Source organism: Mytilus trossulus, chromosome 4 (assembly GCF_036588685.1).
Source record: "Mytilus trossulus isolate FHL-02 chromosome 4, PNRI_Mtr1.1.1.hap1, whole genome shotgun sequence".
Classification (NCBI taxonomy): Eukaryota; Metazoa; Mollusca; class Bivalvia; order Mytilida; family Mytilidae; genus Mytilus; species Mytilus trossulus.
The window spans coordinates 7,300,908-7,317,423 of record NC_086376.1 but is presented as its reverse complement, the minus strand read 5'-3'; the positions used below and the strand labels follow the sequence as shown (position 1 = coordinate 7,317,423).

Genomic DNA, 16,516 nt, shown 5'->3' with positions numbered 1-16,516 from the left:
ACTCTACCAGCAGTGTTATCGACTGGGTGCTAAAAATATAAAATCAGCACGTTATTAATGACATGCTTCCCAAGCGTTTTTAATTTATTTCACTTGATTAGGAAGTCTCAAAGCCGAATATGTGAAAGACAGGAATGCAGAACCAAATAATTTTAACAGGTAAATGGCCAAAAGGAACATAAAATATCTCATGTCCAATTATCCTGAGTTTCTACACTAATTTCTTAATTTATTATCGGCAATTTAAAAGAAGATGGTTTTAAATCATGTCTGTACCGAAGTTATGAATGATGTGTTGATGATACTAACAGGGGTTGATATTCCACCAGCTAAGGTATCGACAATGGCAGTTGTTATCTTATAGTTCGTGTCTATGTGTTGCATTGTCGGGGTTTTTTTTTTGTTGCAAATCAGTATTTCTGTTGTTTTTTTGTTTCCTCTAAGATTTAATATGTTTACCTCAGTTGTATCAACCCGGATTTGTTTTCTTTCAATCGATTTATGACTGTCGATCAACGGTATAGTACTGTTGCATTATTGACCCAGTGCTGTAATAACGACACATTATAAATTCCATGCGTCCAAATGCTTTGACGGCGTGCAGATTTTTTTAAACCTCTTGATATGCACATTTGGAATATCAAGTTATTCGAAGAAGAAAAAATGCAATTACATAACTTTTCTTATCGATTCTCCTATTTTCGAATTGATATATCACAGGCAAAATTTGCTCACATGAACTTCACATCAATCTCACGTGATATTGACATGAAAATTTCACGTGAGATTCACCTCAATCGAGCTTATGTACATGAAACTCACGTGAAAATTTTCATGTGAATTTCACGTGAATTGAGATTCACATGAATCTGATGTTAAATTTTTCACATGAATATCACGTGAAATTTACAGCAAAAAAAAAATGATGTTTTTCATCATTTTAATTTAATTTAATAATTTATATTTTATTTGAATAACTCTATATTATAAAAATTCATGTGAATTTCACATGAAAAATTTTACGTGATTTTCATGTGAAATTCACACGAGTTTCACATGAGAATCACGTGAAACACACAAAACATGTTTTCACGTGAGTTTCACGTATAAGCTCGTTTGAGGTGAAATTGATGTGAATTTCACGTGAGATTCACATGAATTTAAATTCACGTGAAATTGATGTGAGTGAAATTTGCCTATATGGAGTTATTTTCTTTCAGAACGGCAGGTCATTCTTTTTCAGAATCAACCCGGACGATACCATGTTTCAATGATATATGCTCCAAGGCATAATGACCTGTGTAAGGTCATTATTTTCCTTGATAATCATGCAATCTATGATTTACTTTTAAACTTTATTCGTCAAATAGTTTTTTGTTGCCGATTTGGAAATTTATGTTTTAAACTTCAATCGATGATAAGTGTAAAAAAAACGTCATTGTAGTCCCGCATTTTAATTTTAGAAATAAATAACGTGAAGCTTTGTTGATTTGTCGCTATAATAAAGAAACATTTTCATATATGTCAGATGAATTTTAATGTAGACTTTCATAAAATAAATTCAGATTTAACATATTCGTGTGTAAGATTTTGAAAATCTTATTGAGTCATACTGAATAAGTTGATTGATTTTTTGGTTGCTTGCTTAACGTCCAGTGGCAAATATGTCATGCATGTTCAGAACGATACACACTGAACAGGGAATTATACTGTGACCTACATGTATTTATATTCGTCTTCGTGTCAGTTCTTAACTTTTTTAAATTTATTTTATCAAATGATCAACTAATAAGATCTTATATTCTATTGAATAACATTAACGTAACTATTGAAAAGGGTCGGGTGCGGAGGGTATATAATAATATCCTGTTTATCTTTTAATAAAATGTATTGCTATTCAAAAGACAATCTTTCTGAATTTTTCATTCGATTCAAGTAAAATTGTTATAAAAAAAATAACCACTTTTCCGCGATAGAAATAACATAACAAATAGAAAAAAACATACCCCTCCCATTTTTCCATAAGCAAAGTGGTACAATAAATAACGTACAATGTAATGGTAATAATACATTTGTGTCTTACTTCATGCAGTTACAGTTATATTTTTATTGTGTATGGATAACAATTTTTAAAAGGTTTATATCTAAATTATTTAGTGAGTTTTATTTCACATTTTAATTGAGCCGTAGGGCGTATTAAAATCTGAACGCATTAGAAAGGAATGTCCCACTTTATTGTTTCGGTGGAATAGGATACTAAATTTTACAAATCTTTACAAAATTAATATTTTTTGACGGTATATAAGTCAGATAATGCATATTTTAAGGTTTTTCTTGTCGTAGAACACACCTCGGGGTGTCAGGATTGTTCAAAGAAAGACCTCCCTCCGGTCGGTCTTTCATTTGATCAATCCTGACACCCCTCGGTATGCTAGAAAAACCTTAAAGTATGCATTATCTATAACATAAATCCCTCCAAATGACTACTTCTTACACATAACGAACTACGATGGTCGTTATTGTTTTATTTTGCGCTGAATTTTGTAGGACGTCATAGTCCGAATCCGAAAAATTCTATTATTCGAAAATTTGGGAATATATGTTGAATTTGTATACATTTTAATCCTGGTACCTTTGGTAACTATTATGTCAGAACCTCTATTTAATGCTTATTCAATGTTACATGTTTCGTCGTTTTCTCTATGTTCGTTTCATACTTTAAAGATTTAATTTTGATAGCCTCACTAGTAATATTGATTTTAATGGCTAGTATTCATAATTTTATCATAAAAAAAATTCCCATGTAAAAGACGGTTGTATAAAACTACTTTTAAAAGCGTATTTTATAGTTGCCGTCAACTTTGTGCACGCCGTCTTTACCTTCATCGCGAACCCTCAAAGACAAATAGTACCAAATGGAAAAGATTGCACACAAAAATGGAAAAGATTAGTGGAAAAAAGACGTTTCCTAGCTACCGATTATAAGAAAAAAAGACAGGTATTGCCAAACATATCTATTTTATTCGTCCCTGGTGGAACAAAAAGCCATATCGAACTCCATTCACTAATATCTGTCCTTTGCAATATATTGGTTTGTTTCTCTAAGTGAAACCCGTATCTTGCAGTTCTGATGTTACTGTTGTTGGCCACGTGTTGCTTGGTCTCCCTGACATTGCTGTCTTTACAATGAGTTTGTGTAGCATTCACACTACATGGCTTGCCAATCTAGATCGTCTTTGGTTAATTTTCAATGTTATTTTCTATGATTTGCATATTTTCAGTAGTTCTTCGTTTGTGAATTTTGTTCTGCAACATTATCTTCAGCTATATTAACTTTTCAGACAGCTGATGTGCATAGTATCCAATTTCGAGGCGTATATCAGTAACGTCTATTTTCCAGCATTCAGAACCACAAAGAAGAACAGATTAAACATTATTGTAAAATAGTTTTTAGTTTGGTAATAAGATTCCATATGTGTGGAAGTTTTGCAACAGTGCATCTTGCGTTTGTAAGTTTAGATTTGATATATTTTCCAGCTCCTTTGTCCTTATTGATTACACAGCCGAGGTAAGTAAAATCTAGTGCAACAACCTCATAAAGTTTTCGTTAATAAAATTATAGAAAATTAAAATGAATTAGCAACTAAGACATTGTTTTGACTGAGTATGGTCAAGTGCATAATTTTTTTATTCGACACGGTGACTATGGTTCCTGATAAACTCATCATAGACACCAGGATTGAAATTTCTTATTTGCGCCCGCGCGCGTTTCGTCTATAAAAGACTCATCAGTGATGGTCGAGTAAAACATTCGCTAAAAAGGCCAAATAAAGTACGAAGATGAAGGGCATTGAGTACCAAAAAGTCCTAAAAATTTGCAAAATGCAACAATGCTATTCCTGAGGTAAAAAAACCCAAAGTAATTAAAAATTCGAAGTTTTGTAAACAGTTTATATATAATTGTGACAATAAAAATGATAATTCATGTTAACACAGAATTGCTGACTACTGGGCTGGTGGTATCCTCTGGAAATAAAAACTAGACCAGCAGGAAATCTTACTAGTATTTGGGCACTGATGGGTAGTTGCTTTGTTTGTATCCAAATGTTCTTATTTATAATAGTCAAATATATATTTCTGCAGACAGCCGCCGACGTTCTGTCCCTTTTTTCTGCGACAGGCCCTTATATAGTGCAAAATAAACAAGTAAAATGAATATTTTAATACTAAAGAAACAGTTTTTATCTGCATAAAATACACTGAGCTAACAACAGAAATCAATTCTATTAACACTGAGTTCGAAAATAGCAATTTAAATTCTTCTTTAAAATCACTACTACAATTAATCTGTCAATTTTGAAATGCATTTTCACAATATTTATCCATTGAAAATTACATTTTAGTAAAATTGTTCATGCACACTAATAACTAAAATACAAATGTTCTTAAATCTAATAATCTAAATTAAATATAAAATTCTGCCGCCAAGAAAGACATGATTGAATTTGTGCAGCAATATTTGTTTTGTTTGAAACTTGGAATTCTGCCTGGCAGTGAGTCTACAATTTTATTCGGTAAGTACATCATTAACTTCAGTTTTGTTTATCTTTTTACCAGATATTTCGAACGCTGTGATAAGATTAGCCTAACATGTAGCTGGTTACATCTTTTGAAAAAAAAGGAAAAAGATATCAGTGCATGTACAAAAATTAAGTAAAAAAAACATAATTTTAAGAAAGAATGAATCTACTCTGGAAAACATATTATTCAATATAATAAATGCATGTTAGTATAAATTTAAGATAAAAGTTCTTCATCAGGAAGAAAATCTTTTAATTTATATATCAATACGATAATTATTGTATTTCCATGTTTCTGCTACTCTCTCTGCATGCTTGTTCGCGGGTTATGAACTGCAAAGGAAAACATCTGCCTTACCAAAATTGCTCCCTTTTTCTAGTGTTGGGGAATATTTAAATTAACCTCAAATATGTGTTACTGGATGTTTAGAGGAAAAAAAAGTCAATCGATGAATGTTAAAGAGATCTGCTTTTGTCGACACTAGGATTGCCTTGACCATCATGTGAAATGTACATGTGATCACCTGGGTATGACCAGTCACCTCTATTATACATGTAGCTCACTGCTGGCTACCTTTCAACAAATGTCAAGAGGAGGACCCTTTGATAACAATGCCGTCCCTTTTATTAATTGTGTTATTTTCTTGGATGTGAATACATTTTTCAAGTTCAAATACGTCATGCCAATTCATATTGTGAATGATCGATATCTTACAACATCGTGAATGGTAGATATTTTACAACATCGTGAATGATCAATATCTAACAACATCGTGAATGGTAGATATCTTACAACATCGTGAATGATCAATATCCTACGTCATCGTGATTGATCGATATCTTACAACATCGTGAATGGTAGATATCTTACAACATCGTGAATGGTAGATATCTTACAACATCGTGAATGGTAGATATCTTACGATATCGTGAATGATCAATATCTTACAACATCGTGAATGGTCGATATACTACGTCATCATGAATAATCGATATCCTACGTCATCGTGAATGATCGATATCTTACGATATCGTGAAAGCAGAAAACTATATATCATCTATTATTTATCTGACAGATAACGTTCTAAGGAATCAATAGTAATATTTCCCCGTTCCTTATTTATGCTTTTTTTTTTAAATGAAAATCGTTTATAAACTATAATAATTTCCGTGAAACATTTCTCTTTATCTCGGCAACGCTTCTTATTACCTTGTTCACTGTTTTGTTCCAGCGTTAGAAGGCAACTATTTGAAAAAAAAATATATATATTGGTTTAACAATCATTTTTAATATTGATCGAATATTTACAAATAATTTTGTTCACACAAAATATTTCGATTGTCATCTACTTAACCGGTTTGATCGACTTCCGGTATGTTTAGCATCCTTCCTTCCTTATTACAAGTAATACAACTACAGTACAATACTTGTTTATCGATCAGGATCAAACTATTTTGTGCATACATGTACATGTTATAGCACCTTTAGTATATACCTTATGGAATACAAACAAAGGAATTAAAGGTATGATTTGAATAATAGAATTATAATTGCAAGTTCCAACTATAGCGAGTCCCATATGTAGCCACTGTCTGTCTGTTCGAAACCATTTTAGAATAAGTAAAGAATAAAATTATCATGTCCGTTATATAAATAGCCTATACATCTTGTCGCTATATTGGACATATCCGTACGACGACATATTTTAATTTTAATGCGCAGTTGTGTAAAAACAAATGATCAGATATTATCAAGTTTTAATAAGTACTATAATATAAAGTTTTAAAAACTTCTAAATTATTTAAACATATACGATTTTGAAAATAGTACAAAATTAAAATGTGTAAACTGACTTTTGGGTCATTTATTAATTTGCTATTCAATGCTCATTTGGGTATAAATATGAAAATCAATAATCCTCTTCTCAACCACATTCTAGATTTGACTTTTACATTAGTTTTTTTTCCCCTTGAATGGATCTGATGAATTGATTTTAAGGCATTATAACGGATTATTTTCGCGGGGTGCAAATGATCGCTTATTTTCGAAGATGGAACAAACTCGCCAAAATAAATTCCACCAATTTAAATCGCCAAATGTAAAGGTATTGATAAAACTTTTGAATCCGCAAAAATAATAACCCCAAAAATATTTCGTTTACCTTATTGAAAGAAAATCGTATGAATTTTACACCCGCGATAAATAACCCTCTATAATAAGGTAACTCCCTCGTGCGATGCTCCGCCAAGATTTTGCTATACATGTGTCCTTTTTGGCTTGAGAAGCTCTCAATTTTATTTGATAGATTTAGATTTTCTAATATTTTAGACTAGCGCATCACTAAAGATCGAGACATTTGTTACCGGAATGCGCATCTGGTAATTTAGAAGAACAATTGGTACAGAAAAAAGTAAAAACACAAAAAAACTGAAATACGAGGAAAATTCAAAAAGGAAATTCCCAAATTAAATGGCAAAATCAATAGTTCAAACACATCACACGAATGGATAACAACTGTCATATTCCTGACTTGGTACAGGCATTTTCTTAAGTAGAAAATGGTGGATTTGATAAAGTACTTGCTAACTCAATTCATTGCAATTATACTGAATAATCGTGAGAAAAAATAATATGAACAATATCAATATACCAATCATAACGACCGATCCACATTGCAATGCCAGCCTTAGTGGTAAAATTTCCTAAGTCAGGAGCCTCTGACCTTTGTTAGTCTGGTATGATTTTTAATTTTCGTTCATTTATATATTTCGGAGTTTTGTATGACGTCAACTATTACTGAACTAGTACACAGTTTTGTTAGGGGCCAACTGAAGCACGCCTTCGGGTGCGGGATTTTCTCACTGTGTTGAAAATCCATTGATGGCCTTCAGCTGTTTTCTGCTCTTTGGTCGGGTTGTTGTACTTTGACACATTCGCCATTTCCATTCTCCATTTTATATTTTAGTCCTGAACAATATGATTTCAATATCTCAATCTAAGCATTAAGTAAGCAACAATCAGTATACTACAACCAAGTGGTTAAAATATTAACAGATAAGCATTAAGAGAATATCAACTAAAACTTAGAAGTGTGTTTAAATCGAATCCAAAGGTGCAAAAACGTGTTTGTTGGTGAAAAAAATCATCCTTGTTTTACTGTGGGAGCGAGTGGTCAAAATATTATGGTCTTGATGTTTTTCAAGTTGTGCAGATCTCTTTTAACTACCAAGTATCTCGAATTAATAGTTTGCAAGTGTCAAATTTTCAGCTCGCAATACTACACATACTTATGAGTTAAACAGCTTGGTGTCCAACCGATAAAATAATCAATGATCAAGTCCAACCTAAAAAAATAATGATATTTCTAAATTTAAGTAATAAAAAAGTTGTCAATTTAATGATTAGCTCACCAAACAGTGGCCAGTAGATAATAATAAATACCATTTCGACACAGCTGTCATCTTTTTAATGTTTACATTTTGTAAATACGGTTTCAAGTAAATATTATAACTTACTAAATGTACTACTTTTCCGGTAATTATAAGGAAATAATGATTTGGTAAGAGCTTTATATAATTACTAATCTTTTAAGGTTAAAAAATGTCTTTTTCGATTCTTTGTATTTACAATAAGGAGATGTGGTATGAAAGTCGATAAAACGGCTACATTATATTGTATCTATCAGAATATATTAAACCTCTAACGGGAAGGATTGTGCCTGATATTCATATGATGAAATCATAATCTTTCAAACAGTTTAATTGAAGTCTGGAGCTGGCATGTCAGTTAACTGCTAGTAGTCTGTTGTTATGTATGTATAATTGTCATTTTGTTTATTTTCTTTGGTTACATCTTCTGACATCAGACTCGGACTTCTCTTGAATTGAATTTTAAATGTACGTATTGTTATGCGTTTACTTTTCTACATTGGCTAGAGGTATAGGGGGGGGGGGGGGGGGGGGTTGATATCTAATAAACATGTTAAACTCCGCCGCATTTTTGCGCCTCTGGTCTTTGTTAGTTATGTATCATTTTAATTTATTTTTTTTGTGTTCAATTTGGAAATTAGTATGGCGTTCATTTTCACTGAACTAGTATATATTTGTTATGGGGCCAGCTGAAGGACGATTCCGGGTGCGGCAATTTCTCGTTACATTGAAGACCTTTTGGTGACCTTCTGCTGTTGTTTTTTCTATGGTCGGGTTGTTGTCTCTTTGATACATTCCCAATTTCTACTCTCAATTTTGTTGATGCAAGTAATTGTAGGTTACCGTGCGGCCTTTGTCAACGAGTCAATACCTATTATATGCAGTTAGCTAGTAAAGGCCTAGACATCATCGAATTGAAAGATGGTAGAGTGGAGTGTTCAATTTCGCCACATCTTTTCATGTTTTCTACAGTTTATGTTCAGGTCTAAATGTTTTTGAAGTATATTGATATTTCTATATGAAGATAACTTCAAATGCAAAATATTCTTAAGCTTGAAAACGTGTTGGTTTGAATATAATCATCTGAAAAGTTAGATTAAAGGGTGATTGAAATTTCCAAATTTTTGTCAATGGGGGACACATATTCGCCGTTTTTACACATCCATTTAAAACCAAATGACCGCAGCTTTAAACAACATTGATCAAATCAATTTCATTATAGATGAATAGCAGACATTTTAAAGGTGTTTAAAAGAACTGAAAATCGTGGCATTCAGTCAAAAAAATACTTAGAAAAACTTCTTTGAATTCGTGTTTTTTCTTCAGGAAATTGGCCGAACATCGTTGTCCGTTTTTCCGTCCTTTTCAGTAGGTGCCGCAATTTTGTCTCTGTTTTAAAAAATAATCATATTTGTTATATAATATCATTTACCAGTAAATGTCTTCCATTTCAGCCATCCTTTGAAGTTTTTACAACTCAAAATCATAAAACGGCGAAATTGTTTCCCAGGCGAATATGGGCGCCCCACTCTACAATTCAATTAAAAACCACCTGCCTGTTTTATGACGAAACAATAAACGAAAAACACATATGACTGACAGCAACCGGCGACAACCATTGATTTACATGCTTCTGACTTGGAAAAGGCATATAAATAATGTGACGGGATTATTAAACATGATATTGATTTAGGACACTGAACCCTAAACAAAATCACAAAACAGTGGTGTAAACGCACAAGATTAGAACAAAGCTTAACTGTTAAATCAGTTCGAAATCACTTGACTCATTACATTTTCGTTTCAGTCTCAAATGAAGTTTTCGATCAGTTCACACCCTAAGGATTAAGTGTAAAGACGTCCTTTAAAGAAAGAGGAAAACATGCCCTTATGCAATAGCAACATATAAGTACGCAGAATGGACAGAGTTGGCGTAGCTGTGTAGTTTCCGCGGTGCATGTTAAGCGTATAAAAATACATGATCATCCTAAAACTGTTAAAACTTATAATATTAACAAGTATCCGGGTCATGATCAAAAGTACAGTCAAACTATTATAATTAAAACAGATGACAAAAAAATGGATTGGTATGAAATTGAAAGTGCTAACTTGAGTTTTATTTATTATGTTCCCCCTTTCTTTTATGGAAATAAATCCTAAGTTAGGGAATGAGAATAGTTATGCTAAAACAATGAACAGTGACGCAGCGTTTGCTTTCAGACGTCATCACATAATATTATTGTGAAGATTCCGCGAGACAATCATTCAATTATACAATTATTTGAAATGTTATTTCAGGATATGTCTAAAATTTCTTGTCCGAGTAAATACAGCACAAAATTAACAATACAACCCGTATTTGTTGGTGTTTAATTTTACTCTATCACTTTTTTTATAAATTAAATGTTTACTAATAATTATTTTTAAATTTTATTTAACTTTTTAACTCGTTGCCTTGTTAACATCTCGTTTAAAATTTCATTGAAAGAATTCTTTTGAATTCAAAATAACGTATCCGATTATGTTAACATGTCTTTTCCAAACTGTAACGATGAAACTAGTACGTTAAAAAAATTGTCTCATCATCTTGGTCTACAAGAAAACAGGGTTGATATTAATATTGCATTACCATGTTCTCATCATGTATATGCATTTGATTTGTCACTGGATGTTAAACAGTCATTCATTATTTTCCAATAAAGTTGTAACTGTCTTGCCCATTTTATACAGCGTGAAGGTAGCGAGCTGAATAAGATTGTTTAAATATGAAAAAGATTAATTCATAAAAAACAAACGTACTTTTAAAGGCCATGAAAGTGTCTCTGCCAGTCATGTGACAATCATAGTTGCTAACAATTTTCTCTATGAAAGCAAACGCACACATTGACAGTATATCATGGCGGGAAAAAATCGACCCCTCAAAAGTGTGCATCAATAGCACGTGCGCCTTCCACTCTTTGATTTTGAAAACTATTGGCAATGCGCCTTCGACTGGTAATTGTGGATGTTCCCCTATTTGAAGGTATGATGAAAGAAATGACTCTGACTTATATTCGCATCGTATCTTTACACTTTTCATCCAATGAATGAAAATGAAAACCTCATACTGGTTGTATTTGACTTGTTGACATTATGAAAGTGTCATCAGTTTGTACCAAGGTGATAATCATGTGACATTTTCTTCAGCAATCTATTGTCTTTCTTATGTAACAATTGTCTTGACAATTAGATTAGAACCTCGAAACTAATACAATTAACTATTTTTATTTAACCGTTCGGTGATGATTTTGCGTCAATAATTTATGAGAGCATAATGGTGAATTGCGTCGAATAAATGTTACTAAAATAAAATCACTTTTGTGTCCTTAAAATGCAATGTGCTGGTTTGGAATAACAAGAGATGTGTTCTTTCAAGTTATAGATGCATGCTTCAAATTACGAGAACGTGCGAGTCTTTCGAGTTTAAAATAATTTTTTTGTGAACAAATTTAGTCACATTGTTTTTATTCGCATCATTTATCAAAAGGATTTAAAAATATTTTTTGAATTAATCCAAAATGATTAAAAAGGTTATTTTTTTCATACACGGTAAGTCTTACTTATTCTTTAAAATCTCCTTCTGCGTGTGTGTTCTGCATTTTATACTGCAACTAGCTGTGTTATTAGACATAGTAACGCAGCTATATTTTGTGCAATGTCAATTTCAGCATGAAACAATTTCTTCGCAATTACGGGTTCAATAAGGGATGCAAATATGTCTGATATTTGTGTTACGATTAAAAAGCTATAGATAGAGGTTAGATGTGGTATGTGTGAAAATGAGACAACTCCATTCAAGTAACAATGTATAAAAGTATCAATGAATTCATAAACGTTTTTTTAGGTCGTATTTGTCTACTTACATTTGTGTTTCTATATTTTCCAACATTTAAAGCTGTAGCACTCGAACCATTTTGTTTTAAATCGTTTCAAAGTTAATTATAGTTTTTGTGATTGTATTAGTTTCTATAGCTTTGATGTTATCATAAGACATTCAATTTTATATCGTAGACAGTAATTTTTAAGCAACGAAATCAAAGAAATACCTGTATATTAATTTTAGTTGATAATGAAAGTCTTTTTAATTGATATTTTTTTTTTTCTAGGTGCATACCAATGCAAACTCAATGGAAGCTAGACAATGCGAATCGTGTTTGCGAGAGGATTCTAAAGTGTGTGCAGAATTTTATTGTTTTGATTGCGAAGAACCGCTGTGCAGTTCTTGTTTGAAAAACCACAAGAAAAATAAGTTCTTAATGAGTCACCACACTGTCGATTTAGATTTCATAGAAATATTTCCAACCTCTACATTGTCTAAAATTACTCACTGTGCTAAGCATGGCGATGGTAGAGTAGATTTGTTTTGCACCGATCATGAAGCTTTATGTTGTCGCCATTGTATGACAGAATCGCATAGATCATGCAAATCGATACTGCCGATCGATATCGCAGCCCGAGAGATTAGATCGTCACCTTTGTCGTCCATGCTTACACAAGATTTAACATTGTTTCTGCAAACTTTGAATACTTTAATTACTAATAGAGAAGAAACAGGAAAAACTTTCGAAAAAGATGTTGAGGAAATTAGAAGCCAGGTGAAAAGTTTCAAAGGCCAAGTAATTGATCATGTTGATCGTCTCGAAAAATCAATTATCGATAATTTGCAAGATTTCTGCGTAGAAGAAAAGGAAGGTTTACAACACGAAAAAGATTACTTGTTAAACACGCGGAAATCATATCATAAGAGCAAGAGTGATTTAGACGTTGTTATACAGCATGGGTCAGATTCTCAAATTTTCTTATTTGCACATAACTTAGCACATCGACTTGCAAATGACGAAACACTTATTCAAAGCAAAGCAATGATGTACAAAGACGTGAGTGTGGAGTTCAAACCAGAGAATGGATTACAAGACTCAATTCAATCGATAGGAACATTGAATATATGTAAACAACCATGTCTATTAAGATCTTTCTCACAAAACAGACGACAAGCACAGGTGATAACAAGACCTGTTGAAACCAAAACTCAGTTTTTGTACAGGTCTCAAATAGACATTTCTGTTTCAGAAAATGTACAAATCACTGCTATTGCTGTAACCAATGACAACCGACTAATCTTATGCAATCGCTATAGCAACCGTTTGCTTGTTTATAGCGACAGTGGGAAATTTTTGCAAGACTGTACTTTATTTTGCAAACCATGGGATATCGCCATTTTACCGGATGGAAATCGAGGCGTTGTAACTCTTCCGTTGGAAAATTCTATACAGTTTCTTAACATATCGAACATGACTACGGACAAAGAACAAATAAGTATTCATAACAAATGTCATGGTGTCGCAGTCGTGTCGAACTTTATCGTTGTTGGTGCAAATAGGGAACTGTACATTCTGGCAATGGACGGAAGCATAAGAACACGTGTTCAAGTCCCCGGACAATTGATTTATTTTCTACATGGCGGAGACAATAATTCAGTGTACTATACAGACTACCATTGTCTCTATCACGTTGGTCTGGACGGTGAGGAAATATTTCGCTACGATAATCCGGACTTAAAAGTTCCGGAAGGCATAGCAAGAGATAATCAAGGATATTTGTGTGTTATTGGTCGAGGCTCACAGAACGTACATCGCGTTGGTGATAATGGGCGTGCTATTGACATCGTACTCAATAGGGACGATGGTGTTATTTTGCCTTGGGCTATCACATTTAACAATAAGGGAACAAAAGCGTTTATTTCTACACACGATGGAAAGTGTATATCAGTGTACGACATTCACATATATACCAAACAAAAGGGAATTTTAAACAACTGAACTAATTTTGCGTGTTTATATATAGTATTTCCAACATTGCTTTCGAGACCTTTTTTAAATGTCCTATTAAATGTTAGAATGTAATAAAAGGCAAAATTTCAAAAGTTCTTCAACAAAAAATTCAAACGTTTATTTCTTTTAAAATGAAAACACTGGAACAGAAGATTATTTTTCAGCAACAAAGTCATACACGATATTAATATATTATGAAAGAAATTAGTGGTTGTTCGGAAAACTCTGTAAATTATTACGTGTTGAGTTTCATTTTTTGTGAATTAATGACTCAACCTGATCATGTTTATTGAGATTGGAATTGATACTTATTTTCTTTAATTGTGCTCCTTGATATTTTCTGTAAATAAACTCATCATAGATACCAGGACTAAATTTTGTTCCTACGCAGACTCATCAGTGACGATCGAATCAACATTTTTTTTTTTAAAAAGGCCAAATAAAGTACTAAGTTGAAGAGCATTGAGGACCAAAATTCCTAAAATTTTTACCAAATTCAGCTAAGGTAATCTATGCCTGAGGTAGAAAAGCCTTAGTATTTCAAAAATTCTCTAAGTTTGTCAAGGAACAGAAAGTATCACAAAATGAACTGTAACCCAAGTCATTAGATCACAAGATACTTAGCAGAGAGTTATTTTAACAGCTGATATTTTTTGTCGTCAAATTATGTTATTCATATATTTTTTAACCTGTATCTGTATAAGAAAACCTTTTATATTTGTTTTCTACGGAAGCGTATTAGGGACATAGAAAAAATGAAATTGGCAGTGAACTTTTTTTTCAAAGTCGAAATTTTGACTTTTCAAATCCCAAAATTTTGACTTAAACTTAAAATTTTGACTTCCGAAAATCTTGAAATTTCGACTTTTTGAAAAGTCGAAATTTTAACTTTAAAGAAACTCGGAATTTCCACTTTAAACTCGAGATTTTGACTTTTTTGAAACTCGAAATTACGACTTTTTTTAAACTAGAAATTTCGACTTTGAACTCAGAATTTCATCTCTTAAAATCCCGAAATATTTATTTTGAAGTTAAAAATTTGACTTTTGATGTTAGTATTCAAACTCAGTTATAACAATTTTAGAAGGGGTATATGGACGCAAATTATTAAAGCGTCATCCACGCATTTTGGCAATTTATATTCAGAAATTGGTTTTGTTCTTAAAGTAAGATATGGATTAGCATTTAATATTGAAGAGTTTCATTCGGAAAGAACATGCATGTTGGACAGAAAAAAAAATGTTTTCCCATATTCCATGTTATAGTTTCCACCATTTACTGTGGAAATGTTGAGTTTAAAAATCGAAATTTCGAGTTTGAAAAAAGGCTAAATTTTGAGTTTAAAGTCAATTTCAACTTTTTATAAAATCAAAACTTCGAATTATAACAAAGTCAAAATTTCGAGATTTTAAAAAGTCAAACTTTCAAGATAAGAAAAGTTAAAATTTCGACTCTTAAAAAAAGTTCACTGCCAATTTTATTTTTTCTATGTCCCTTATACGCTTCCGTATTATTCGGTAATGATTGACATATTCAAATAATAACAGATTTATGTTTTATTAGGTTTTCTTTTCACTGTCCATCGTTTTAATTCAAACTTGTCCAGGAAAGATTTTTTCTTTGACATTGTCTAATGATTATTGTGGTGAAGGTGTTTGTTTTAACATGAGTTTTGAAAGTTGTTAAAAAGATAATAAAAAACATAATAGGACATTTTCTTGACTACAATATCATGTTGTATCCTTTGACATCACCTTTTTATATTTGGCAATTTCTGGCAAAATGTTTGTTCTTATGTCATGCCACAGACCCAGTAGGGTGATTTTCATTACTCAACAACACATTATTATATGTAGCAAGTATTATCCTTTAGGCTTTAATCGTGTAGTTTGTTTGTTTTTCGTTGTATGTCACAAGTTATCATTTGGCTTCCTCGTTTAAATTGTATCACATTTCATCATGCCGGGACTTTTCATAGATCACTATACCATACAGGTTATGTTCATTGTTAAAGGCAGTGTTATTAGCTGCAGTCAAATTGTTACCATCATGTATCGTAATCCCCGGTAGATAGATGTTTCATTTGAAATCATACAACATCTTATAATTTTCATAGTTTAAACTTTGATTCTGTAGAAAACATTTTAATTAACTGTTTTTAAAAACATTGGGTCAATGCCACCTCTGTTTGACGTTCCATTTTCGGGGTATCAACAGCCTGATACCAGTAGTCATCACTATTGTGTTGAATGAAATATCGACACCAATAGTTTCATTTTCTATAAAGTACTGTATATAAAAACAGAATTACTGTTAAGTTTTATACCCCAGGTAAATAAACCGTCGCCGTATGTCTACCATCTTTTCGGAATTTTCGGTATTTAAAGATTTTTAACTTCACATTGTCTACCTATCATATAGTTTAATTCGAGCTCTACTGATAAGTCTTGTGCAGAGGCAGATTTAGGGGGAGCAGGAGGCCTGCCCTCCCTTTTTGGGAAAAATTTTGGTTGCTTATATAGGGAATCACTTAAGCGTGACTGGAGCGGGCCCCCTCTTAGGTCAGTCAGTGGGCCCCCATTTATGAAAAATTCTGGATAAGCCACTGTTGTGTAGACGAAATGTGCAACTAGCTTA

The 16,516-nt window shown here is 32.3% G+C and overlaps 1 protein-coding gene across 3 annotated transcripts; it reads left to right on the top strand.

Annotated features, from left to right (window-relative positions):
- Positions 1 to 4,511: 4,511 nt before the first annotated feature.
- LOC134714580 (E3 ubiquitin-protein ligase TRIM71-like) lies at positions 4,512 to 14,303 on the top strand. Of its 3 annotated transcripts, none has more exons than XM_063575939.1 (2): positions 4,512 to 4,574; positions 12,155 to 14,303. In XM_063575939.1, exon 2 carries the CDS (start codon positions 12,176 to 12,178, stop codon positions 13,865 to 13,867), a length of 1,692 nt encoding a protein of 563 aa, XP_063432009.1. In that variant the 5' UTR covers positions 4,512 to 4,574; positions 12,155 to 12,175; the 3' UTR covers positions 13,868 to 14,303. The 3 variants fall into 3 exon arrangements, with proteins under 3 accessions (XP_063432009.1, XP_063432008.1, XP_063432007.1); XM_063575938.1 differs by lacking the exon at positions 4,512 to 4,574 and adding an exon at positions 5,973 to 6,105; XM_063575937.1 differs by lacking the exon at positions 4,512 to 4,574 and adding an exon at positions 10,850 to 11,031.
- The last annotated feature ends 2,213 nt before the right edge of the window (positions 14,304 to 16,516 follow it).